General features: G+C 44.7%; 1 protein-coding gene across 1 annotated transcript in view; it reads right to left on the bottom strand.

The window, feature by feature from the left end:
• The window catches only part of gramd2ab (GRAM domain containing 2Ab), a 164,273-nt gene that overhangs the window by 21,759 nt on the left and 118,096 nt on the right, over positions 1–24,418 (bottom strand). Inside the window, exons 7-8 of the mRNA XM_084334767.1 lie at positions 11,638–11,709; positions 10,051–10,113 (exon numbers count right to left, since the gene is read on the bottom strand). Of these exons, the coding sequence (XP_084190893.1) occupies positions 10,051–10,113; positions 11,638–11,709 (135 nt within the window). The remainder of the gene's footprint in view (positions 1–10,050; positions 10,114–11,637; positions 11,710–24,418) is intronic.

The following is a 24,418-nucleotide window of genomic DNA, read 5'->3' as shown; positions in this document are numbered from 1 at the left end:
TGAGACAGCGAACAGCACCGAGAGACGATTAGATTGAATGAAAGAGACAATTGGATTGAACCAAAGAGACGATGTACTTGTTGATTCCTAAAGCTGTGGTTTTATTAATAAAACACCGCAGTTGTATTTTGACCACGTTGTCCGTCTCCCCTCACTTGAACCGAACATCTAAAATACCTAACCAATGCAGAGGGAAAGGGTAATAGAAGACTATACGATCAATGAACTTAGATAGAGATAAATGAAGACAGAAAGATACTTCAATTGGTCCGTGACCCGTGCTGCATTCGGCCAGTACCGGTTGAAGACGACAGCAGCCACTTCTCAAGGACACGGAGAGGTTCTCTCCCCCTCATCGAAGCTCTCTACGACTGAAAACTGAAGGATCGTCACCATTTCGACCGAGGCCAGTGGGAATAGGTAAGTAGTACTAATGTGTTTAAGATTGGTAATGGGCGAAGCAGTCTCGCATTTTGGGGTTGCTATTGTATTAGGTAGAAATGAGATGGATCAGGTTATGTTGGTGTTGGAGGAGTACCGGGGTCCAGGTTTCACAACCTGGCTCTGGTCTCAGCCACGCACCGGCGCTGCACTTAGGAAGCGTGGGGGTTAGGGGATGTTCAGTTAGGATGCCTATAGTTGGTACAAGGCCAAGGGAGGAGAGAAAATAGATGTCTGTATTTAGTTATATCAGCTTAGGGGATAGGCTAGGGATTAGGTAAAATATTTGAGGGGACCGGCGTAGGAGCAGTAGAATGGAGATTAGTCACAGATAGCGGGAAGTGGGACTGTGCGTGACGTAGTGGTTCATTAAAGGGTAAAGAGGAGTAGTCAGATCTTAAAGGGTAGAATAAGAGTACCGTGGTGAAGTACGGGGATAGCCTGGTTCCGCGAAGAGAAACAGGGAACAGGGAGATGTTAGGTTCGGGCTAGGATGCTGTAGAAACCACACTTAGAATCGGTGCGACGGAGTAATGGACTTTGGAAGACGTTCCATAAGCGAATTACCACTTCTAGTCCGACGTCATTTAGGCTCAGATTGGCTAAGGTCGATATCTGAAGAACATCAGTCGCGTGGAGGAATGCTGAAACACTTCACGGGCTACAATACATGAATGGAGTGGGTTTCTCAGGGGTATAGCAACGCGGACTCAGTAGATATATGAAGCACTTTGGAAGTAGATACTGCACAGGGGATTAGAACATAGGAGGATATTGTGTGAAAAAAGCAAGGAAATGCGTTTGGAATGAATGTGTACAAATGAATGGTATGTTTATGAATGGGACATTGTTTTGCTGAGTATATGTGTTTGAATGGATGAATGTTAGGAGCTCTGAGTGAATGCCAAGGTATTTTTTGTATTATTATGAACCAGGTGGCCAAGGCTGCAGCGGGGAGAAACCACACCCCTGTCCTGCCAGCATTAGCTGAGCGCAACGCGACTAACGTGTGGACGCTGTGTTGCGTTGTCGAGTGAATTGAATGAATGGCGTGTGTGATGGAACCTAGGAGATGTGTAATGTTCGTTGAAATTTTTCAAATCGGGGCTGTGGGGGTCTAAAAGTAATGTAGTAAAGATCAAAGAAAACGGGGATTTTAGAGCTGATGACGTCATTGGGAGCGTCGGAGCTGGGGGTGCGTTTGATATACTGTGTATTTCGGTCAGGCGGGGCCAAGCGGGCGAGCATGCTAGAATAAGGATAATGATATATGTTCTGTGAACGGGGGCTAAATAGGATTAAAGTTGTGTTACGGGGTATAGCTGGGGTTGTGTAAACGTCGCGATGTGTTGTGCCGCTCGAGTCAACAGGACTGGGCCGTTTAGGAGGAGTGGTGTTGGATGCTAAGCTAAGCTAATAGGAGCTAGCTGTGCTGAGCTAACGAAGCTAAGATGCTAAGCTACCTGTGCTAACAATATAGCATGATTGGACTCTCTGGGAATCTCGCGTGTTGCTACTCTTTGCTGGCGCGGGATCTTAGGGAGGCGGTGGACAGGGACTTCCGGTGTAGGGGATTCTGGGAATTGTAGTTTTGTGGTTGAGGTGGAACGTCGAGATGACGTCTTGGGGTGGTTTACGTAATGACGCACTTGCGGGGGAGGCGTGGGCGCCTCCTACAGGAAGTGGTGAGTGCTGTAGTGCAATGGTGGTGATGGACAAGACGTTCCAGCGGAGGGCGCTGTTGCCTCTTTTATAGTTTCACCTTTACAGGGGGAACGAGGTGCAGTAAACAATAGAGAACAGTTGTGGTTATTATAGGTTTTAAAGCGCGGCAATCTGTGGGAATTTGTGAGTTCTTTTTATCGGTTTTTTCAGTTATTGATGATGGATGTGTATACTTGTTTGATTATAAATCTGTATTTGTTATGGGCCAAGTATGGTTGAAGTGAGAGCAGCGGCGTTTTGTGATGGGATTTGGCGTGAACCCCCCCCCCCTCCCCCCTTTTTCCTCTGTCTCTTCCTCCCTCGTTCACACTCTCCCCTTCCTCCTTCCCTCCCTCCCTCCCTGTCCCTCCCTCCCTCCCTCCCTCCCTCCCTCCCTCCCTCCCTCCCTCCCTCCCTCTCTCTCTCCCTCCCTCCCTCCCTCCCTCTCTCCCTCCTTCCCTCCCTCCCTCCCTCCCTCCTCCACCCCCGCCCCCCTCCGCTCCATCCCTGTCTCCCAGCTTAACTTTGTGAGATGACAGGTGCACAAAGGGAGTTTTGTTTAGGATAGATTGCCTGATTGGTTGATTGATTGAAAAATTTTATTAACAGATTGTAGAATGGGTACAATACGGTACAGCTCAATACACACAATTGTTAAGGGGATGCAGACCAGAGAAAGACTTTCGTCTTGTTTACATCAGGGTCCCCCATTTTCAATTCATCATGGGCGTGGAGTATTGGTTATATTAAAATTGGTTATATTGGTTATATTAGAATAGTGTTACTTGCTAAAATAGGATTACATAAGGATAAATAGGATATTCATGGTTATTTTGGAGCCCTCCCCCCCTCCCTCTATGTCTCTCCATGCGGACTCTTTTAGTCTGATTGAAGTTAAGGTTGATTTAAGTTAAAGTTGGCAGCAGATGATGGTGATAGTGTTTGAAGTCCTGTGGGTTTAACTGGACCGGGCGATACGGGGTAATCTGCTGATTGAGTGTAGACGGTTTTGGTAATAGTTAATGTTGCATTGTGTGCCCCCCCCCCCCCCTTCCTCCCCTTAGTCCCTGTATCCCTGTATCCCTCCCTCCTTTTTTCTTTTCCCTTCCCTGTCTCTCCTTGTATTTCGCCATCCCTAGATTGCGGCGTATGTTGTGGGCATTTGGTTGTAGGTTTATTTGAACTACGTTGTTATTGTGTATGTGAGGTAGGTACCGGATGGGCGCTGGCCTGTCTAGGTGCTGGTGGTGGTAGGATGATTTGTGATATTCCTTGGTGGGAAACTTGGGGTGTTTTCGTTCGGATTCGCGACTGGAGGAAAACGCTTTGGGCTGTAGGTTGGCGGTTCTTTGTGTATTCAGGGAACTGGGTGAATATTGCGGTGGCATGGTGCGGGTGTCCGTGAATTTATTAACGTGGCCAGCTGTACTATGTGTCGGTCAGGGTTTTAGTGATCTAAGTTGCTAAAAGTTTATTGTTTTCCCTGATTGGTGGTTGGTAGCAGTAACAACACTGATTGATTTTTATTAAGTGTTGTGAGGGGGTATGGTTGTGTGTAAGGATGAATGAAATTGATGTGGTATGAGGAGTGTGTGAAGCAAAAGCGAATAATACATTTAGTCAATACGCTAATCGGACATTTAAAAGTAAGAAATAAGGTTAGGATGAACAGATTCATCAAGCAAAGAGAGGTTAGAATCAGATGAAGGACCAGGTTTACAAAGGATTATTAGACAATGGATAGGAAGGGGATTAATGATTATATTTCCCAGGAAATCAGGTGGAGAGAGCACACAGGGGATTGGAAACCTCCAGTGTTCCTGTTGAGGGAACGGACAAAAAACAAGATAAGCTGTATCGTTATTTTTTCAAACAAATCACACTGTGTCTCTCTAAATATTTTAGTATAGTGTTGCCCGACATTTCCAATGCATAACGAAGAGTGGAAATGATAAGGGAAATGCCACTGTATTAAGTCTGGATGTTTCTGCTTTCTTTCTGTACAGGTGCTCGGCCGGACAGGAGCTCTAACGATTTCCATAACCAACTAGGGGAACGGCTGTAATGAGCCTTGGTATAAGTATGAATGATAAGCCAGTTATCAATCCTTGTCTGCACAGTAAAAATTTGACAGTGTGAGTGTTTTAACTCAAGTAAGTGGTAATAGTGAAAGACAGAGGAACTTGTTTTTTCAAACAGTGTTACAGGAGTGTTTGAAAGAGTGAAGTGAATGACAGTAACATAGGAAGTTCACCTTAGTGGAACATTAATAGGAACGACTGAAGCGTTAGACGCAAAAACAATAGAATAACAGTGACAACAATATGGAAAAGGGCCTTAGTGATCGGGCCATTGGGGGGAGTAGGCCGAGAGCCTCTGCAGACATTTCCCAGATAGACTTTACCAGTGATTATAATCTGATTGATATGGACTTCTCTCATGTGACCAGTACGACAGAAGGACTTGAAATGTTGACTTTGGTTCCGATACAGGGGAGTGAACCAGTGACAACGGTGTTACTCCGACCAGAACCGATTCAAGCTGGAGTGTCCATTGCAGGCGACTGCGGTTTAACCAAGGGGCGGAAAAAGAGACTGAGGTTACAGCAGTCCCACGAAGTCCACTCTGGCCGGATGGCTGGAACTGAGACCGACAGCAGGTATGGAATACACGAACAGTTTCTACAGCCCACCCGTTTCCCATGTCCACCCTGCCCTCAGCACCAAAGCCAAGATGAGAGGCGGAGCCCAACGATGGGAAGTCAAACCGCCAGTGCTGAGATGGGGGAAGAGGCAGCATACTATAGACAACAGAGAGCGTTTGTGACAGCTTTCGAACAACACGAGGCAGTTCATTGAGATCTGATGAAGACACAGCTGGAGATCGGTCAAACCGCACACGAGACTCAGAGATTGGAACGAGAACTGGCAAGAAAGGCTGCGCTGCTAGAAGCGACAGCTGTTGAGATCATGCTTCGGGCGTCTGACCTAGGCCGCTGTGATCAAAGAATGCCCTGTGCTCCGTTGCCCGGACAGGGAACTGGGCCGCGACAGGGTGAACAGAACCGCAGGAGGGGTGAGTTTCCAGGCCCCTCCCAACAAGAGAAGGCCCGAGGAGAGGCAGCAGAAGAGGACAGGTATGCCCCTCTCTCCTCCAGGCAACAGGACATGCGACCAGAGGACAGGAGAGGGGTGGACCTGGCGAGGACGGTGGGAGGCCAGCCGAGAGACTGTGGGAGTCGTGGTAAACTGGGTAAACTGGAACCCCTGGGATGGCCGGCGTCGGCTGTGTGCTGGAATTGTGGGGAGGTTGGCCATTTCGCTCGGTCATGTTACAAAGGGTGGCGGACTCAGCGAACGTCCAGTAAGAAGCGAGAGTCCAAACAGGGTTGCTGGGAATGTGGAGAGTTGGGACATTTTCAGAGGGGATGTCTGCATAGGTCATAGGTTAATTAAGAGCAAAGCGGAAATGCACAAACAAAGCCTTTTGGGTGCTCGAGTAAATAGAGTTATTGATAAATTAAAATGGAAAATGAGACTGATTAGAATAAGGATAGAGATGAGGATACATAGATAAGGTTTGATTGGGTGTGCAAGTTACTAAAATGGTTTGGAAGACTAACCAGGGTAAGTTGGGGCTGTTGATGGGATGAAGTAACTGGGAAAATTGCATGGGTTAATATAAACTAACAGAATTTATGGTTTTAGACAGGAACAATGGAACATATAATATTAGACAGAGTTAGAAACAAAGGACTATTTATAGTAGTGATTACAATACTTGATCAAAGGGTGGTCAAAGTTGAATTAAAAAAAAAAAAAAATATATATATATATATATATATATAAAACACGACAATTATTATTTCATTACTTATTTTATTTCTTTTTGAATTTCTAAGTTCTGTTTGATGGGTGTGTAGCATGTAGGCACTCACAATTTTTTTGTTAATTTGTTTGTTTTTGTTTGGTACTCTGATAGTTATAGGAACTGGCTGGCTGGGGGAGTTCTCTCGCCGGTCGGGGATAGCAGGTGGTGGTGACACAGCAAGGCTGGTAGGAAGTCTGAGATAATGAGCTGGAAACTGAGAATGGACGGGAGCTGGTTCATGGTTTGTTTTCCGCTCATTAAGGCTCCAGATGTAGAATCTGGAGGGTTGTGTCACTTTTTGGGTTATGATAAGTGTTGGGGAAACATATTTCTCTGTCTATAGAAAGCTCTGTAGGTTTTTGGTCGCAATTTGGCCAGTTAGTGTTCGTGTAGAGTGCAGACATGTGAATTTGATGATTGACTTATGGAAGACTCTGCACCGGCTTGTTGAAAGCTGGCGGAGTGTGTGTGATGTGTGTTTAAAGGGACTGTGGTTTGTTGACCATGCACATAGGTTCTGTTGGTGATTGGCCTCGTCTAGAGCTGACTGTCCGGACCGAGGAGCTGTCGGGAAACGAGGTATTTGATAGTGAAATAATGGATATTCCACTGTCAAGGGTGGAGGTAGTTGTGTTGATCTTGAGATATTGAATCTAGTAAAACAGTACAGCACAAAAAGAAATGAGACAAAGATGATTTGATTGAATGCTAACGTAAGAAGCTGTGAAATACATAGATAATTAATTGGAGAAAATGTATTGTCAAAATGCAGAACAGTAAAGATGTATCTGCGAAAATAAAAGTTTCCAATCTATTGTGTGTTTTGTAAATAATAATCCAAAATGCAAAAAGGACAGAGGGAAAATCGTTTCCTTCTGTGGAAAATCGGAGCAGTACCAGAGACCTGCATACAACGAAGAAGAGGCGGTGATTAGCACAAGATACAACAAGAAGAAAACGGTCAAAAACGAGTTAGCAGTAAAGGCCTCAGGAGGTTTAAATAGGGATAACTGACAGGGATGAAAGCGAAGGATAATTGAGGCCTCAGTGGTCTTTTCAAGGAGAAGAGATGATTTATGTTTGCTTGTTTGAATTTCCCTCAAATGTTTAGAGAGTTAATCTTTTAGTGGTGTGATGTATTAATCTTTTCTTGCAGAGTCCATTACACAAAATAGACATTTAAGCTAATTACACGGATAAAAAATAAACAACAAAGCTATTATTGAAAGAGTGTTTCTTGTAAAAACAGGAACAGCTTTCTTAGACTGGATGTCATAATAATAACTGATAAATGTGTATAACTGTGAAAGGAGGAAAAGGTAGGTAAAATGATGATTTTGTAACTGTACAGATGGAAAGGGGTTTTGTAGTTCGATTTGGGTCAATTTTGGATTTTTTTGAAATTTTGAAAAATATTAGCAAAAATTATGATTATGATTTTTAGCATGATTTAATTTAGAATATTAATGTTGTATAGGAGGTTATTAAACCCCCTAAGGGTGGATTGTCGTATATTTCTAAATGAAAACATGAATAAAGCAACTGAAATGTACAAGGTAATGATTAGAAAGACAAAATGCTGATGATAGAAAGGCCATTTAGATATCCCCATGTGAGTTATTTTTGTGACCCTAGGCTTGAGAGGGAGATCACCCCGCACTCAGCCAAATGGAGGACAATCTGGAGGGCAAAAGACTGTTTATGATGTTAATGCACATTCCACTGGTTGGTTAGCAGCTGTGGTTTAGGCCACCTCCAACTGACAAGAGAGGAAATCATTATCGTTGAAACAGGAACCAAGCTCAGAATAACCGTTGAGATAAAAAGGTCATATTTACCCTAAGGAAGGAATTTCAGGTTACAACATGGCAGCTGCTGACTAACCCAGAGGTCAGAAAGGTGACACAGGCTATTTGGAAATCTCCCCTTACACAGAGAACTGCCACTAGTTGAAAAAACAATGCAAAGCAATGATATACTAAAAGATTTAGCAATTTCATAGGTTACATGTAGGCATAAACTCTTAGAAACTATTAGAATAACTTAGTCACAATAAAGAATAAAAACTCTTAAAAACTAGAAGGTAAAACTATACAAATATTGGTCACATGATTTAATCAGGAAACAAAGTATTCTATTAAAGGTTCCTAGTTACACTATGTAAACATTTTGTCACAAGCATGATGATGTATTACTCAGTGAAAAACTACCCTCTCATTAAGTAATGATTAAAGTGTCAGCAGATTCAAACTGTGAAAACCGTTGTCAGAGGACCCAAACGGTTGTGTCAGCGAAACATGTTGTCACCAGACCCGCAGACAAGTTCCTGCTGGAATGTGACCAAAATAAGGCAGATCATGAACGTGAATAGGCAGGCAGGGTCTCCCCCTCCCTCTCGCTCTCTGTCTCCCCCTCCCTCTCTCTCTCTCTCTCTCTTCCTCTGATAAAAAGGGCTGATGGCGACGGACAAGGAGACACACACCCGGTGACGGGAGGAGGAGACCAGAAGGAAACCTGGAGACTGGAGACAGACACACCAGAAAGGACCTGGAGAGACACACAGAACTCGAGAGCAGAGCCTTGACACAGCGAGAGGGAGACACAGACGATGACAGAGATCGCATCGCAGCTGGAGCGCTGAAAACCTCCACCGACAGAGGGAGACTCGCCAAGCCGGCTACGGCTGAGCCGATGACACAGAGAGCGATTGACACCAGATGACAGAAAACGATCGCCTCGCAGCAGGGGAGCCAGACTCCACCGAGGGTAGACGAAACAAGCGCTCCCAAACCGCAGAGGACCCGGAGGCCAGGTTGCCTTAACAACCAGACCCGCAAACCACTAAGAGAGGACTCGTTGTTGCCATGGACAACCTGAGACAGCGAACAGCACCGAGAGACGATTAGATTGAATGAAAGAGACAATTGGATTGAACCAAAGAGACGATGTACTTGTTGATTCCTAAAGCTGTGGTTTTATTAATAAAACACCGCAGTTGTATTTTGACCACGTTGTCCGTCTCCCCTCACTTGAACCGAACATCTAAAATACCTAACCAATGCAGAGGGAAAGGGTAATAGAAGACTATACGATCAATGAACTTAGATAGAGATAAATGAAGACAGAAAGATACTTCACATCTACTATATGGTCGTGTTTACCTTTGACCTGGAAACCCACACGAATTATGTGCAAAACACATCATATCTCCCGTTCCAGGAAGCGAGACTGGATTATTTTGAAACGGGACGATTTTTAGCATGGGATAGAGCACGAACGAAGGCATGTAGAAATAAACGTTTTTTTCCATGTTGGAGTATAAATAGTGCCTGTCAAATGAGCCATACTATTTCCATAGCTATAATATAGTATATACGATGGGTCTGCAAACATCGTGAAAATTGTCAAAAAAGCTGGCTCCAGGGAGTAAAGATGGAAAGACAGCGTAGCAGTCAAAGAGTTAAGTGAACTGAACTGAAGCCTCCAATGAATGACCAGTGGAATGTACAGTGATCCCTATGTCAACCACTAAATAAGTAGTAAAGCTGTGGGTTCGAGTCCCTGTGATCTAGTATCACTAAAGTTACAGTGTGGGTTCGAGTCCCTGTGATCTAGTATCACTAAAGTTACAGTGTTGGGAATTACAGGAGTATTACTGAATAGAGAGCCTATTAGGACGTTAGATCCAAATGTGAAACACTGTGATTTGCCATATCTTGCTATGCTCGCTCATGCCTGTATTTTTTAAGTTTGTTCTATTTTATAATTTTTTTTTTTTTTTTTTTTACTATTTTTAAATTGAATCATTTTAAACTATTTTTACTATTTGTGTTACTGAAAACTGTAAGCGGAGAGCCTATTGGGATGCTAGATCCTAATGTGAAACACTGTGATTCTACCTGTCTATCTTTTTATGCTCGCTTATGCCTGTATTTTTTACTGTTGTGAAGCACTTTGAACTGCAACCTCTGTATGAAAAGTGCTATACAAATAAAGTTATTATTATTATTATTATTATTATAAAGCTGGACTCACCATTGATAAGGAGCTTGGCTCTTCCAGGTACAGCTTCAGACTCAGGCTCTTCTTCCCATTCACCTGGTGAGGAGAAAATCTAAATTATTGTATTTCCATACAAATTAATATAGATAATATCCCAGTTACAGTCTTAGTTGGGATACGGTGTCTATTTGCATTTTCATACCCTGATCTCCAACATCTGTGTACATAAATATAGATATTACAATATCTGTAAGCACAAGGAAATAGAATATTGCTATTACCATGGATGCACAACTTTCATAGGCTGCAGAATCAATGGTTACGAATGTAATTCTAGTTAGTGCGCATCTTCAAAGCACTATGGGTAATAGGATGTTGATATGTTAAACTCAGGATATAATATCTCCTGTGCTGCACAAGCACTAACTAGCGTGGATATGGAGAGAGGTTTGGCTATGCGAGACACTCGAGTGTAACAGTTTATTGCACAATGTTTTTTTTTTTATTGGATTCTATTATATGTTGTACCACTGTATTGCACATCGTTGCGGGCAAGACCACCCGCATTTCATTGTATACTTGTATGCCGTGACAAATAAAACTCTTGACTTGACAGCTGATATTAGTCTTTTATATTAGAGATACCCAAACAAGTTCATAAATCACCCTACCACAGTTCATCCCCAGACACCCCCTATTAACCTCTTAAACATTGGCTACTGGCTCTGGGCTGCATTTTTCGCTGATCATCCAATGCACCATTCGATAGTTGAATTTGCCGCTTTTCGATCGCCACCACACTCAACCAATTGTGTGCTTCGGGTCTCGAGTTACATGGCGATATATCTGGTGAGCGTCATTTGACAGGCCACTCTGTCAAGTGACCACGTCCGGTTATGAACAGTCCTGAAGTGACCAATCATCGCTGATGGCGAAAATGAATACCGTTGTAACCAAGCTCCGAAAGCGACCCCCGACGGGCGGGTGAGAGTGGGGGAAGGTGGGGAAAGTTGATGAAGAAGTCTTTTGTCCTGACTCAAGCGTCAGGATGAATGGAAGTGGACGGCCATTTCGGATAATCACGCTGTATTTTTACACACATTACAAAAACCTTTCTCAAACACTCATTTTCCGTTGGACTTTTATAGAATTTGGACCTGTACTATAAGACTTCAGGCTATGGAACCACCATGTTTTCCAGATCTTACCTCTATGCTGGAACTTAAAAACAGGCATCTGGCAACCACTAAACAGAAATGTGAGTAAACACAACTTTTACTTCAGTGTATTCAAACCTCTGTTACTCTATTTCAATAGCACTCAAAGTGACTTTAGAAACATCAGAATGTTACCTTTCAAAAGAGACCAGATTCATGCATGTGCTATAAGTATAAAGTATAATACATCGCTAATTACTTTGGGTATGCAATCGTCAAAAACAAAAACAAAAAAATAGCCCCATTTGCCTCAGAAATCTGACAGGACATGAAGGATTTTAGTGAAAATACCCCCCCCCCCCTTCTTTGATGGAAGCACAATCTTTGTGGTATTGATTGATGATGTAATGTGGTATTGATGGATGATGTAATCCTATTCATCCATAAGGAGGTCAGCTGTTACCTGAAGGTGTGTGCAGATCCTCCTGAGCACGTCATAGACACTGTCTCTGGACAGCAATGATACAAACACATACTGCAAGAGACAAGAGACAAAGAATATAATGACCAACATTTTTATATCAGCAACGCATCAGAGCAACTTTACCAATAACTTTGATTTGAATAAACAGTTTCTGGTTCACAATACTCTTCTAGTTCATATCAGTTATAAAATACACAGTTCTTAGAAAATATAAAAACAACTAGATATAGAAATACATTCTCATTAAAGATCAGACTGAAATGTACTCTATTGGACCAAAACATTTTGGGTAATATATGCTATAGATTAAATAGAGTGCAGACCTCCAACAAGTCCTAACAATCTCCCCACTTTGCCATTACTTTCACATGCAACATTTTACTGGGTAGATGACAGAAACAGGAGTTGCCAATATTGTCAGTCTCAACAGAACCAAGCTGTAATTCCATATGATGGCGTTAGAGGAAAGGTCATAGGATCACCAAAATCAACAGATTTCTCTGTCTAGGGGCCATGAATTTCATGAAGATTCAGTCATTACTGAACAAGTCTGAACAATTTGGCCCGATGGTGGCACCGAAACTCTGGAATAAGCTCCCACTAACCATCAAATCAGCAAACACTCTATGGACTTTTATCCTCTTAAGCCCTAGCCATATTTTCAGAAGATTCGCCTAAAAGTACATACCCAAGTAAATGGAAGATTGATCCACTTCTACAAAGTCTTGGCTTTCAGCATATTCGATTTTTATCATCAAATTGAGGCCCCGTTTAGACGAGCGTTTTGTGAACAGAAACCGCAAAAGTCATCTTGCGGTTTCACTTTTAATTTTACGTTTAGACGAGCGTTTTGGGATGGAATTCTGCGTGCAGACGACGCTGTAACGACTCGGGACGACGGAGCCCCACTGTCACACAATTGGCGCATATGTCACATGACGTGCTGTGAAGACCCGCCGTACTCTGCCTCTGATTCGCAGACTGTGGATGGGGAATGTGATTGCACCAAAGCAGAGTCACTCACAGACAGAGGGTCCAGTCACGCCGCGGGACAGATTCTTGTGTATTTAACCGTTTCACTACCACACGACAGCCGGTTGTGTGATAGTAAGGGTTAACCTTCTGTCGTGTGGCAGTGAAAGGGTTAAAAGTACTGCCAATGTAGCCTTCAGGTGATCTCCGTTGATATAAGTCAGACATACTTGCTTTGTTTACGTCTCGGCTACTGGCGCATACCTGCTACCTGTGACGTAAGCAGTACGCGCGACCAGAGCCGTGACAACCCTTTCGTCATCGTTTTAACAGATTTATACGTTTTGATAGTTTAGACGAGATCGCAAAGCTTTTGCGTTTCTAGGAATTCCACCCTGGAAGGTAGTCTCACTTTTTTGCGGTTTCACCCCGTAAAAACGCCGTTTCCGTATATACGAAAGGCACATCAGCAAAAATATTTTTGCGGATTCACCTGCTAGCGTTTCCGTCTAAACGGGGCCTGAGATGCTAAAGAAAACATTGACGCTTGTAAAGGCATGATGACAAGCGAAGAACGGAGCAATTTAACAGCCGCAGCACCAGGCTGTTTCTCCCCTCCCCCTCCTTTACTACAGGTGTCCTGAAACAAAACCACAGATGAATGACACGTTTGTAACACAGTAGGGTCATTACAATAGGCTGAACATTTTCATCTTTTTATTGTTTCCCCAATAACAGCAGGAAACACACACACACCAACTTGTAACTTTCAAAGTTACAAACAAATGTCTTCGTAACTCCACTTACAAACTTCTCTGGCCGATTTTGACATGCTCAAACGGTTTCTTTTTGGGGATTAGTTTGTAGCTAAGAACAAGATTTACGAATGCGGATAGGACAGATTGGTATCCGCCCGTGTTCTTAACTCATTGGACGCCAGTCACGAGTATAGTCGGGTTAACTCGCCGACGCTTGAACGCCAATCACGAGTTATTTCATTATTTCTTTTATTAGCGATATCCATTCATTTTCTTTTTTTTAAACTTAAATTTTGTATTAACATTTATAGACAAACAACACTTACACCATACCTACAATGACATCAACAACACAACAGTACATCCACATGGGCCCCTTGACTTCGGCCGCGCTCAGCCTCCCAGACCTCCATGAGGGGTCCCCCCCCTCCCGCCATCCACCCCCAGAAACAGAGCTCCTGCACATCCCAGGGCCGTCTCACGCGTGGCCGAGTATTCAGCGACACGGGTACCTTGAATTTGATTGGGCCAGGCCCAGTAGAGGGGCGAGGGGTGGTACTCCCCCCCACCGAGCCAAGCCCGTTACCTCCCATGCCACCCAGCACCCCACCCCACGGCCGACGACCCCACAACATCCAAGACCCCACTCTCCCGGGCCAAACCGCGGAAACGATGACCCATTCATTTTCATCCATCGAACCTGATGTCATCGTTGGGAATGGGTCTGAGCTCGCAAAAGGGCAAATACCGCCGCCTATCGTCTCCCGGATGATACTGTGCATCAAAAGAAAAAAAAGTCCGGTCCAGGTTTTCCTTCTCGGGCATGCAGTATATTATACCACATTGACTGGGGACACTCTGAGCAGCGTGGATTATGTGTTTTGGATATATAACGTTGGATCAATAAACGCGATCAATATTTGGAATGGCGATCAGGAATTGGATTCATCTTTTTGCAGGACATTAGATGTGAGGTAAGGACTCTATGTTACTAATCTTGGGTTAATCAGATGTTTCTTTCACAGCGATCACAACGTGTGTGTGTGTGTGTGTGTGTGTGTGTGCTGTTGGCGCCGACCAATGCACGGATAAGCGATTTTTCAGCCTGCTTCTGTATCGTGCATGAGGACACATATACTATCGATAATCTAGCGTTTATTTGAAAACGATTCATAAATCAGCCGAAAAATGACAATGTGTTTTGTGTATTCCATTAAAGGGCTATTATCGCGTCTTTCTCTGGAATTACTAGAAATCACCAAGCGGGGAGGGAGGGGTGTGTGGAATAATATATTGATTCCCCAACTCTCTCATGTAAAGACATCCCCCAATACATTAATCTCACCCACATTATAATAGAGAAAAGTGAGTAACTGTGGAATAATATAATGATTCCCCAACTCTCTCATGTAAAGACATTCCCCTCCCCTTTCTCCCCAATCCTGTGTCCCCCCCCCTCTCCCCAATCCTGTATCCCCCCCCCCATTTGACCTATCAAATGGGACCACCTCCCCCCCCTTTTAACTATATAATGCTCCTCCCGAGAACAAACCAAGGTCTTTACCTGGGTCATTTCAGCTGATCACCTGGGGAGAGCCCCTCAGCCATTCTCTCTATGTACTATGTATATTTCTATCTGTTTGGTTAATAAACCTTTGTTATTATCCAAACCTCGGTTGACTGAGAACATTCTTCTTCAGGATATCCACGAATATCCCACAGGTGAATGAATGAGAGTTTCAAAACAGTTTGTAGAAAGGGTACAATACAGTACGGCTCAATACACACAACTGTTAACTCTTTCTCTGCCGCGCTGGGAACGGGATATATGCTGCCACGCATTAAACCAAAGGTCGGTCACCTTGTTTGCAGGGCTATAACTATATTCTATATTATAGCTATGGATGCAATACTATGGCCCATTTGACATCGAGTATCTATCGTTCAAGATGTGAAAAAGAAAAAAAAATTCCATTCATACATTCCCGTTTTATACCGTGGTGAATATAAGTATGGTTTTAGAGCGGTTTAGGGTCATTCCTGGGAGGCTAGTAATAGCCCGCAACATATATTATACTTAATCCATTGGCACTTCGTCCCTATACACGCTACAATAAAAAATCCAAATGCATATGATCGGTATATTATGTCCATCATGAATGCATGAAAGGGGGGGGGGGTCGTTTCTGATTAATTGATTGTCAATAACGTCATTCGTTAGTACAACAACATACGCTGATCAGGGCGATGGCTATGAAAACAAGGCACAACCAAGCTGAAATTGACATTAAATTGCTCTTACCTGTGGCCGGTGGGATTCCAAAAAGAATATCCCAATTATTTGATTGCCATATGGTAGATCGTATGTCCATTTGGCCCACGAAATAACCCACCACAGCATAATGAATCGGGGGTCCCGAGAACTATTCAATGCAATCGGGTGAAGCCCTTGGTCCAGGTTACTAGAAAAGTCCACCCGGAGGAATTTCATCGACGCACAGCCCCATATACAGAGTCTCAAAGGAAGTGCAACATCGGCTGCATACCACCAGGCGGCGGTATTGGACTTTTGCGATCTCAGACTCATTCCTTATGGTAACACAGGTTCCCTGGATGGATAACGAATGGAATTAGCGAATAAAAGAAATAACGATCAAATAACGTATATACGTGGTTGGTTGGCATTCAACGATTGGCGGACAAACGCGTATAAAATCGTCGTTGGCAGGGAATGAGTTAAGGGGATGCCGATCAGAGGAAGACGTTTGTCTTGTTTACATCGGGGTCCCCCATTTTCAACTCGTAGTGACATTTATGACACACAACATTCATGACATCAGCCCCTGTGGCGGAAAAGCCCAGGGCCTTTCGGGTTAACAGAACATATATCTGTGACCCGGCGGACACCGGGTTGAACTGATCCGGTCTGGCACGACCAGGATGAGTCCCGTGCCCTTTCACGCTGCCACACCTCTTCAAAGGAGAGGGGGATAGGTACACGTTTCGATCAAAAACACCACAGGAGGCGCCACCAAGACGGTCTGTATACACGAACGCACAGCTCCCGGTGGCCCACCTAACAGGCGTGAAACCCCCCTGTCGACGCTTGATCTGCCCCTTCACTTCCCCCCGGAAATGCATGCAAGCCCTCGAGCTGGCAGTGACCTGGCGCTCGGTAGAGATAAAAAGTCCTTCCCGGCCGACCGCATAAAAACGCCGTTATTCCGTTGGACAGACCAGGGCGTGCCGGCCCCAAAAAGGCTGTTTCAAATAAACACATGAGAACACGCCCGGGGCCAGGCGCTGATATCGGTCCCGTAAGACCAAGCGCTGATATCGAACAGCGTGCAGGCTCGTAAGACCCGAGAACGGTGGTGGGCGAATTCTAACAAGAAAGAGCCCCCAACACAACATCTCTCCCCCCTGTCTGGGTAAAAATGGGAGGAGACCGGTCCTCACAAGGACACTGACACAGGGTTTACATACAGAGCCTGGGGGGGCTCCGCTCACACGAGAGGGGAAGACGCCAGGTTTATACCGGAGCGATCTCTCAACGTGAGTCGGTACCTGCCACGCAGACCTCAACTCACGGACATATCTCTCGGGCCAATAAGAAAACGCGAGCCCAGTGACGTCGTTATGGCAGGGGATGGGGGGAAGGGGGCCCACAGACGGTTTAGGCTCGGTCCCACGCCCATCACCTCCTGCCGCGGGACATGCCCCATCATATGGGGGTCCCCGGGGCTTTAATACACTCTGAGGAGGAGGCTCCTCTGAGGAGGCTCTCTCCTCATAATGCCATAATCCCGTGGGGTCGTAATCTCGCGGGGTCGGGTTTCAAATCCTGACTCCGCCAGCGAGCCGACCCTGCCACAAACCCTGACTCCGCCAGCGAGCTTTGTATCTCGCAGGGTCGGGGTTGAGGAGGATTTTGACATAATTGACAAATGCCATAACCTCTCAGAGGAGGGATCTGACATAATTGACACAAGCAGTGCTAGCCCCGCGATGCCTACAAAGGGAAAAAACTAGGGATGCACCGAAATTTCGGCCACCGAAAGTTTTCGGCTTTCGGCCGAAAGAGTTTTTTCACCGAAAATATATCACCGAAACAGAAACAGCGTGGATTATGTGTTCAGTCATTACATGCTTAACGTGAGCTCTTCAGTCCTGCGTTCTGCAGCCTGTGAAAACTCCTCTTGGGACTCGGGGGAGTCGCGCTGTTTCTATGTAAACTCCGCGCGCAATGCTTTATATCCTTATTTACTATATGTCCGTCGCGGTTAATCACTGAGTGATCTAATATGCATATTCTTCAGAGCGAGAGGGGGGGGGGTTGTGTTTCTCACATTGACGCTGTCAGTCGTTGATAATATAATCTGAAGAGCATTATTATTATTATCATTCTCGAGCATACACGTCGCGCGTCTACTGTGCCAAAGTCAAGAGAGCACATTCATCTGGGGACTAGAAAGGTGTGCTCAGTAGAGCACAGATGTCCACATGTCTTCTCTCTCTCTATCTATCTATCTATCTATCTACCTCTCTCTCTCTCTCGCTATCTCTCTTTCTTTCTCTCTCTCTCTCTCTCTCTCTCTCTCTCTCTGATTGATTGATTGAAAACTTTATTAACAGATTGCAGAATGGGTACAATACAGTACAGCTCAATACACACAATTGTTAAGGGGATGCAGACCAGAGAAAGACTTTCATCTTGTTTACATCAGGGTCCCCCATTTTCAATTCATCAGGACATATATGACATACATGACATACAGATAGACAGTACTGCTACATCTATACATTTATGACATACCAGATTTGCAAATACAGTACTGTTTGTGATACAAAAAGACCCATAATAGTGATTATTTATTATTTAAGTTAAGTTTTGCCATAATCATATATTTTTCCATAATCAGGTAGCTGAACAACATTGGTAAAAAAAATTCTATTCTATGAATCATTTTCGGCCTTTCGGCTTTCGGTTTTCGGCCAACTGTTTACTATTTTTGGTATCGGTTTCGGCCAAGAATTTCCCATTCGGTGCATCCCTAGAAAAAACATACGCCCCACGGCTTCATTTCACAAGATAGACAACTGCCTACTTGACATGAACTCATATAACTAGGGTTACAGAATAACCCTCGTTATATCCCGTTTCAAGTGCACGTTCAAACATATTTGAGCGACATCGCTGCATGTTTGTTTCAACCAAAAAACGACCTGGGTACCTGTGATGTTTTACAATGGCCGGGAACCCCAGCCCCACCCTCCAAGTCGGTGGGTATGGGGAACCCCTGCTATTTAGCTTCAGGAATCGGTGGCAACGAGGTCGTTGGTGACCTTGGTGAGGGCAGTCTCGGTGCTGTGGTGTTTCCTGAAGCCAGATTGAAAGGGTTCATAGAGCTCATGGTTGCCGATTCCAGGGAGGAATGAATTATTCCCACGATGGTAGGGCACACGGCCGGTAGGCCGGCTTTGACCAGGACTGTGGGTAAGAGATCAAGGGAGCAGGTGGAGGCCTTGGCCTTGGTGACCAGCTTAGCCACCTGGAGAGAGTCGACTGCAGGTGCAAAGGAGGAGAGGGAGAACTGAGGCTGATTAAGAGCAGGGGGGATGTAGTGCCCAGCACCCCCACCCCATCACACATTGGATTGTAAGTGAAATGGGGGGGGGGGGGGGGGGGGGGCAGGGATTTAGAAATGGTGGTAGATAGGGTTGGGCACCGAGAACCGGTTCTAATAGGAACCGGTTCCTAACTTCCGTATCAAGTCAACTGACTGTGAATAGTGAAAAAAAAAATTCAAGAAAAATAAAAAAAACTCCTGCGAAATAAGCTGTGACCTGTTTTGACCTGCACCTCAAAGAATTGGAATCGAGAATCGTTTAGAACAGGAATCGAAATGGAGAATCGGAATCGGAACCGGAATCGTTCAAATCCAAACGATGCCCAACCCTAGTGGTAGATGGAATCCACCTTTCCCTGAAAAAAGTCCTGGAATTTTGTGGGGAGGTCAGTGGCATCTGAAGGGTGAGGGGTGACAATGGGGGAGAGCAGGCGGTTGATGGTCGTAAAAAAGTCGTCTGGGGTGGTTTTGCTGGTTGGTGATGAGGGTGGAGTAGTATAAAGACTTGGCCTTGGCCAAGGCATCCTTATACCGTCCCACATGGTCTTTGTAGGCCTTGCGATGGGCAGTAAGGCCGGATTTATTGCGGCGCCTCTCCAGCTGGCGGCCAACAGCTTTCAAGGTGCGGAGTTCAGTGGTGAACCAAGGGGCAGGACAGTAGGTGACAGTCCGGGTTATGATGGGGGCAAGAGAGTCCAGGCTGAGAGATAGGGCGGAGTTGTAGGGGGCAACCATATCATCCACCAGGGTGCTGGGGGGAGCTGAAGCCAGGTGGGTGGTTATCAGGTTGGTGAGGGCTGATGCACTAACTTTTTTTATATTCCTGTAGGTGATGGTGTGTGCATCTCGTAGCTTGGGTAGGGTAGCAGGAATAGTGAACAGAACAGTATGGTGGTCAGACACAGATAGGTCAAGACACTGTATATCAGTTGGGGTTGTACCAGTGGAGCATACAAGATCTAAAGTGTGGCCTTTGGTGTGGGTGGGACCTATGATGTGCTGTGTGATATTAAAGCAGTCCAATATAGAAATGAGATCAATAGTGGCGAGGAGCTCGGATAGGTCAGACATGAAGGTAGTGGAGGCTTTGGGGGGGGCGGTAGATGAGGACACGCACGCACGCACGCACGCACACGCACACACACACACACACACACACACACACACACACACACACACACACACACACACACACACACACACACACACACACACACACACACACAGTGGAGGGAGCGCCAGTACTGTGACCAGGCGGACCTATTCACAGAGAGCGATGAGTACCTGCTTGACCTTACTCCTAAAACCCACCTCACCCCTGCCCATTTTGACAACCTAGGATGGCTTAAAGTAGACAACAGAGTACAGCAACTTGCAATGGGCCTGGTCTACAAGATACACTACACCACTAAGATACCCATGTACATGTCAAAATACTTCCCAAAGGTCAGTGAATACCACGACCACAACACCAGAGGGAGTTCCACAAATCATGTTCAACCCAGATTCGGCTCAAACAAGGGACTAAACACGTTTCGCAATTATGCCACAACAATGTGGAATGCCCTAGCCACAGCCGTAAAATTATGTGAATCCCTACCCACCTTCAAAACCGCTCTTGTAGATTATGAACCTACACTGCCTCCTCTGTTTGTCATTCCCCCAATAAGAGGTGCATGAACCAAATGATACAGCGATTAGCTCCATTACAGACTGCTTACTGGCAATAAATAAATGGATGAGTAAGAACTTCCTGAAACTAAACGAGAACAAAACTGAAATTCTAATTATCAGCTCCAAAACTAAAAAAGAAACATTAATAAAGAACCTGGGGGGACTAACCCCTTGGATCAAATCTGAGGTCACTAGTCTTGGGGTTATCATAGATTCAGAACTGAACTTCAATTCTCATATTAGCAAAGTGACGAAAACATCGTTCTTCCATCTCAGAAATATAGCAAAAGTACGACCATTTATTAATCAGAACGATGCTGAGAAGCTAATTCATGCATTCATATCTAGCCGGTTAGACTACTGTAATGCACTTTTCACAGGTCTCCCTAAGAAAACCACAGAGAGGCTTCAGCTAATCCAAAACTCTGCAGCCCGACTGCTAACTAGAACCAAAAGGAGAGAGCACATTAGTCCAGTCTTAGCCGCTTTACACTGGCTTCCTGTAACATTTAGAATTGACTTTAAGGTCCTTCTCCTTACATACAAAGCTCTAAATGGACAGGGACCTAGCTACATCGCCAACACTCTAATAAATTACACACCAGCAAGAACACTGCGATCATCAGCTGCTGGACTACTAGAGGCTCCCAGAAGCAGTCAAAAGAGGATCGGTAATGCAGCCTTTATCAACTATGCCCCAAAACTATGGAACAAACTACCCCAAAACATCAGGGAAGCCAACTCGCTAGACATCTTTAAAAGACAGCTTAAAACCTATCTCTTTGCTCAGGCATTTCACTGATAGATATCTGCTACCACCTAGTGGCAAGAGGAAACATCAGGGATATCCTGACACAACTTGTATTTATTCTTACCCTGCCTACTCTTTTACACTGCCTATCAAATTCATGTGTCGGTTATTGCACTTTTTACTTCTTACTGATGACTATTTTTAAACTGAATCATTTTAAACTATTTTTATTATTTGCTAGATCCAAATGTGAAACACTGTGATTATTTGTTCATGAATTACAGGAGTATTACTGAATAGAGAGCCTATTAGGATGCTAGATCCTAATGTGAAACACTGTGATTTGCCATATCTTGCTATGCTCGCTCATGCCTGTATTTTTTATGTCCGTCGGTTATTGCACTTTTTACTTCTTACTGATGACTATTTTTAAACTGAATCATTTTAAACTATTTTTATTATTTGCTAGATCCAAATGTGAAACACTGTGATTATTTGTTCATGCAATAAGTCCCACTATTTAGTATGGGTTCGAGTCCCTGTGATCTAATATCACTAAAGTTACAGTGTGGGTTTGAGTCCCTGTGATCTAGTATCACTAAAGTTACAGTGTGGGTTCGAGTCCCTGTGATCTAGTATCACTAAAGTTACAGTGTGGGTTCGAGTCCCTGTGATCTAGTATCACTAAAGTTACAGTGTGGGTTCGAGTCCCTGTGATCTAGTATCACTAAAGTTACAGTGTGGGTTCGAGTCCCTGTGATCTAGTATCACTAAAGTTACAGTGACTAATAGCAAAACAAGGGAATTACAGGAGTATTACTGAATAGAGAGCCTATTAGGATGCTAGATCCTAATGTGAAACACTATGATTTGCCATATCTTGCTATGCTCGCTCATGCCTGTATTTCTTATGCCCGTTCTATTTTATAATTTTTTTTTTTACTATTTTTTTTTTTTGTATTTTATTTTTTTATTATTTTTTAAACAAACACATAAACAAACATGACAACACACAATAGGATATACAAATACACATATGCTCCAGCTCGTACCCCCCATTGGATAATCCAACCATTATAATTTGTTCCTAACCAGACACTACCATTATATGCTGGCTTTTATTCTCTCCACCACTTCTAACCACATTGCCATTTTGGATTCATTGAGACCCAAAATTCTAGCTGTTGATATTTCTTGATAAATCACATCAAGATATGTAAGAATCCAGACCTTACGGCACATTTTTTCCGGTTGAAACCATCGTGATGCTATCAGCTTTTTAGCCACTGTGATACCGGATAAAACCAATCTCTTTAGCTGTGGAGGTACTGCATGCTCAAAGACATCATTCAGCAGTAATACAGAGGGGTGTACAGGTATATCCAGAGTTAAGAGATTTGACAATTGCTGGGTCACTTCTTTCCAAAATATCTTAACTGGTGGGCAGTCCCAGTACATGTGCATAAATGTCCCTTCATCCCCATTTGTACATAAGGAGCATTTGGAGTCTTGTTTAAGACCCATTTTGTTCAGTCTTATAGGAGTTAAGTATGTCCTGTGAATATAGTTCTGTATCGTTAGTGGCTTAGCTTGGCTTCGCCTTCTGCACTATCTCGCGTACGTGCACGCGTACTGAATAAACCACAAATGTACCTCTAATACCAGTATTAGTCTGACCACACCCCTCATCAGCTTACCTTCATAAGCAGGTGTGTGGTCACCTGCTCTCCTCCTTCTCGCTTTCACCACAAGGAAGAGGTGCCTCGGTAGATCCCCACACTTGACACCATGATGGAAGAAATTGGATTAGGAACAGCTTGGGAAACAAGGATACGTTGACATCATATCTTTATTTTCTCTCTCACTATTTTCGAGAAAATACGGCGATATTGTCTTCGTACTGGAGTGTCTAGAAGATGATGATCATTCTACAAACCCTCCACCGGTTTTCGTATTGGGAGCACGCCGCTGCATGCTTCTCAACTGCAGTTCCTTGCTGTGTTTGTTGGGGTGAAACCTGTCAGGCCACAGCTGAACTGTCGGACATGCCGCTGTTGTGAGGAGCGGTGCGTTCCAGGTTGGGTGAGTAGTGTTTGCTGGCGGGCTCCACTTGTCTGTTAGCGCTATGGGGGCTACTAGACAAAGTTTATGGAAACCGGCCCCAGGCTAGGGTCCTTTGTTTAGCCGTCTAGGCGACAGAAGGCCTTGGTCTGGCGACCATTATAGTTTTAACTAGTGGGCCGCGACCATTGACACTGGTGATCCCTGTGTGTTCTGGACGAGTGGATTCTCTCTGTCACCGTGTTAAGACCCCATCTTTCATATCCAAATGAGAGTATTCCTTCACGAGGGGATATGTGCATGTAATGTGCGATAGCGGCAGATTCATGTTCAGAGTCAGCTATACAGGCCAGTTGGTACTGTGCTGATTCCGCCGGACGTGTTATTGTCACCGTTGTGAAGCGGTGTTGACGTCTTGTTTTCTCTTTTCTCTTAAAAAGTGAGGAGGGTTCAGAACGGCGGCCTGTCTGGGTGAGTGTTATGTCATTGTTTACATGTTCATAGCTTACGGTTAGCCGGTCGGTGGCCTGGCGCGGGGAGCTTGGCTTCTCGCGCGCCGCCGGGAGCTCGCTCCTGATCGCGTGCGTCGTAGATCGGCGTCTCGCGAGCGGAAGCGATAGCACCCGAACGGCTGGAGCAGCCGTTAGCTTGATGCTATTCTGTTGAACGTGCTTTGATTTTTAACATGTTTTACACTCTTGACCACGACGTCATCCTTGACAGGGGATGTTCGTCAACCCTGCCCGAGCCTAGACGGGGATTGCGTCAACAAAGAGGACTGTAGCGACTGGTGGAGCGGCGACGCTGCCCGGATCGAACAACACGGGACGCTTGTGACTGCACTTCGCTGATCTGCGTTCCGGGCAGGTACGGGGTTGGCCAGACCCTCATAACACGTCTTCTGGTTTTACCTT

The sequence above is a fragment of the Notolepis coatsorum genome (genome assembly GCF_963971535.1).
Source record: "Notolepis coatsorum genome assembly, chromosome: 18".
Lineage (NCBI taxonomy): Eukaryota > Metazoa > Chordata > Actinopteri > Aulopiformes > Paralepididae > Notolepis > Notolepis coatsorum.
This window is presented reverse-complemented; position numbering and strand designations above follow the sequence as displayed.